Below are 3,836 nucleotides of genomic sequence, written 5' to 3' on the forward strand. Positions count from 1 at the left end.
TATAGTTGGTAAACATGTTTTAGTGAAAGAAACATCCACTTTGGTTTCTTTTTCTTTTCTTATTTTTAAATTGTCAGCCTTTTTTAATGACATTATTTTCAATCACACATATTTACTATATATTTTTTTCCATGCAATGTTTAAAGTATCTATTAAAAAAGCATTTTAATGTGTAGAAATTAATCAACGTGAAACGCAGAGGTGAATAAATGTAACGGCAGTCATCAATCCTGAAAAACAGTTCACTACCCATAACATTTTTTTTTATAAATCACAAGAGACTTATATGACTAAAGCCTTGCATATCTGACTTTAGCAGCTGACCAGGAAGAAGAATCTTGTGGACATCTTAATAAAAACTTCTTCAAATAACTTTTTTTTTAAATACAAATAGCAGCAAGGACTTTTTAAAATAAACGATGAAAAACAATGTGCAAGTTTTATTTAATAAGTCACTTTTGTCAATATGTATTGTTTTAGTAACCCATTGTGTTTTTGTTACTGTTTTTTTTTCTTCATTGATAATGCAAAACTGCCCCCCTAAATTAGAAAGAAAGTGGCCAGCTTTTTCATTTATTATAATTATTACTATTTTATTAGTATTATTATTATTTTATCAAATCCAGTTTTTTGTTTTCCAGTTTTAGTTATTTGTTCCTGATTGTTTTCGTTTAGGTGCATTTCTATTTTTTTCCGTGTAGCTCTTCAGTCTGTAATTTAAAGTAGTTTGAGAATTTAAACCAGATGAAAACTTCAATTCAAGTAATGTAAGAGGGAAAAAGTTTTTTTTTTTTTTAAATAAATATAAATATCTTCAAAAGTATTCAAAACCTGTCTGTTTTTCGGGCCGGAAAAATTGTGACCGGAACGTTTAACGATTGCTCCTGAGGACTACACGGCTGTGTTTATATGTGGCAACATCGCTCGCCAAGCATAATAGAAGCGAGTTCCAGCTTTTTACTCCTTTCAAACATCACCGGTGAGTGCAATGTTACTTCAACACTAGAACATTTTAATTACTGTTTTGTAAATAGATGACAAAGAACATCGATAAATGAGCTGATATAAGGTTATTTGCCGTTAAACGTTAAAAACTTAAAATTTGTAATGCTAACCGACATGCTAAATGCCTGAATGAACGCAAAAGTTTTTATGGGAAAGAAGAAGAGATGCTTCTCCTCACCGTAGATTTTTTTTTTTAAGAAAAGAATTGTTTTAAATATATATGCAAAGCAGCTGAGAACAGCTTCTGTTTACTTCCATCAGCTGTTGCCTTTACACGTGTTCACAATGATATGTTGCGTGTAGTATACCTGTAGAAAAAATGGGCATGAACATTTTTGCTCTATGGGTTCACCATAGAGCTCGGACTACAATCGTGATGTTTTGTGCACCTGCAGACTGCCCATACCACCCGGGCAGTTGTGACTAGAGATGCAATAATACACTTTCTTCAGGATTTGGTTTAAACCTCATTTTTGTGTCATGTTTTGTTTCAGTTTGGTTTTTATCAGCTAATAAGGAATAGGAAAAACTTTCAGATTGCTCTTGTGTAAAAGAATAAAACAGTAAATAATAAACTTTTAATGTAAATGTACTGGTATTCAGTAGTGATTCACTTTCCCCACAATTCAGTTTAATGATGTAACTAACGGTTCAGTTTTCCATGGAGATTTATGGCAGCTTTACCACCAAGCAACTCAAAAGACAGTCACCCTTCTAGTGGCGAGACCGAAAACCTCAGTCAGATCTTTTTCCTTGCTGAAACCAGATATGGAGCCTGCCTGCCGAAAAGACAAACCCAAACTGAACTCCACCCCGACCAGAGGAGACCGAGCGCGGCAGAAGTCTGCCCAGCAGGAGCTCAAACAGCGACAAAGAGCGGAGGTATTGATGGGTGTCGGTTCTGTGAGAGTCAACTGTGTGGTGGATGTGACGTCGGGACTCTAATGTGTCTTCTCTCTTTCTCAGATTTATGCTTTGAACAAAGTGATGACGGAGCTGGAGCAGCAGCAGTTTGAGGCTTTCTGCAAACAGATGCAGTCGCAGGGAGAATGAGGATGCTGCTGCCTCCCGGTAAAAACAGCAGAAACCTTCGCTTTTTATGACAATGACGGTGCTGAAGTCCTCTTTGAGGTCTGAGGAGTTTCATGTTTCTGGTGACAAACCTTTTGTTGTGTGTTTTTTCAGTATTGTGAGTCAAACTGGCAGCAGAGTTTTTCCTAATGGAGAAGCATTTGATGTTTACGTTTCCCAAATTCAAGATGATGAATGAGAAATGTTCACTTTGTTTTTCACTGAAGGAAATTATCAGATTTTTTTTAACTATTGTAATGATCTCTAATAGTATGTCGGGTTTTTTTTTTTTGATAGATCCTCCCATTAAATACTTTTGGGTGCAAAATGACCTCAACACTGCTTTGTTTGTTTTCAGCTCTGTTTTGTTTTAACATTTCTTATATTTCAGAGGTTTGAACAAAGATTTAAATAAAGGAGTTTGGTTTCAACCAAAATATCTAAAATGAGCATTTTTCACATGATATATTTCTACTGAAAAATCAATTCATCATATCATCATCATATGGAGATGCTGAAGTTTAGCTCAGAGATATGCATATGACTTTATTTTCTGCACTATTATTTAAAGAAAACGTTGTGATTTTGAAAGGCATTATTATAAATTCATTTTTTGCCACAGACTATGAAGGAAACACTCAAGTCTGACTGGTTTGCATAGTTTAACTTAACTGAAGGCTCCTCGTTTAAAGTTCTAAAACTGTTTACTTGGCATGTATCCATTTCATTTATTTTGTTTTATATATATAAAGTTAGAAACTTTTGCAACATAGAAATGTATATTTGTCAATATCAATGTTCCCTGTACTGTACAAAAGTTTTATGAAGATTAAAATTTGCATTTCCTTTTTAAAACTTGTGTTTTCTTCATTTGGAACTGTGTTTTAATTAAAGTTATTTTCTTTTGTTTTACGAAAATGTGTTTTGCATACAAAAATGTATTGGAGTAAATATAATGTATTGAAATGTGTCAAACGGGCAGACAGCTGGTTCCATTTGCAGCAGGTTTATTAGTTCTGGCAGGAACTAAGCACAGTTAAAAGCCCACAAAGCTAAATTCAAGTTAGACAGGCAGAAGTCATCTACGAGCATGGAGGCATCAGAGAAAAGACTGTCAGAGTCTAGGTGAGGGTCGGGTCACGGCAGGCAATCAGAGACAAAGCGGGTCCAGACTGACCCACTTGATAATGCAGGCAGGGTGGCACAAACAATCCTTCGCACTGAGTGAAGCTGTGTGCAGTGCTTAAGAAGCAGGTGGGTGATTGTCAGATTGGAGACAGCTGAGCAGCATCCAGGAACTGTGGGCTGGGGCTGCTGGGAGATGTAGTGCAGTCAATACTCTGGAGATAACACCTGTTGGTGGCCAAGGGGAGACAGTACAGACTCCTGACAAAATGTTTCTAAAATGGGTTGAAACTTTTCCTGAAATGGAAAAAAAGACAGTTTGGGTATCATTTTTCCTCTTGTCTTGTTGATTAAAAAAAACATCACCTTTAGGAAAATCCTGTGAAAGGAAAATATTTTGGCTAAATATCTAGAAAAGTCTAAAATCGTTGTAATGATTTGTTGGAAATCTTTTCATTAATTATTTAATCCATTAATTAATCAGTAAAATCCCATTGAGATCAGCAAATCTCATTTTTGAGGCCGTCCAGACCAGAATCACTCCACAATCCAAAACATTTTCTACAGTTTAAACTGTAAAATATTTCAAAACAACAACATGTCATTCCAGGTCGACAAAGTGTTAATAATATAAG

The 3,836-nt window shown here is 35.2% G+C and overlaps 1 protein-coding gene across 1 annotated transcript; it reads left to right on the forward strand.

The window, feature by feature from the left end:
- Window positions 1–737: 737 nt before the first annotated feature.
- Window positions 738–2,418, forward strand: LOC112145532 (small vasohibin binding protein). The gene is made up of 4 exons (XM_024270819.2): window positions 738–979; window positions 1,772–1,887; window positions 1,972–2,076; window positions 2,191–2,418. The coding sequence occupies exons 1-3, from the start codon at window positions 910–912 to the stop codon at window positions 2,056–2,058; spliced, it is 273 nt and encodes a 90-aa protein (XP_024126587.1). The 5' UTR covers window positions 738–909; the 3' UTR covers window positions 2,059–2,076; window positions 2,191–2,418.
- The last annotated feature ends 1,418 nt before the right edge of the window (window positions 2,419–3,836 follow it).

The sequence above is a fragment of the Oryzias melastigma genome, linkage group LG5, assembly GCF_002922805.2.
Source record: "Oryzias melastigma strain HK-1 linkage group LG5, ASM292280v2, whole genome shotgun sequence".
Classification (NCBI taxonomy): domain Eukaryota; kingdom Metazoa; phylum Chordata; class Actinopteri; order Beloniformes; family Adrianichthyidae; genus Oryzias; species Oryzias melastigma.

Coding starts and splice junctions, on each gene's coding strand:
- LOC112145532 (XM_024270819.2), top strand. CDS start 910: ATGTGGCAACATCGCTCGCCAAGCATAATAGAAGCGAGTTCCAGCTTT. Junction 980..1,771: donor ACTCCTTTCAAACATCACCG/GTGAGTGCAATG, acceptor TGCTGAAACCAG/ATATGGAGCCTGCCTGCCGA. Junction 1,888..1,971: donor AACAGCGACAAAGAGCGGAG/GTATTGATGGGT, acceptor TCTCTTTCTCAG/ATTTATGCTTTGAACAAAGT.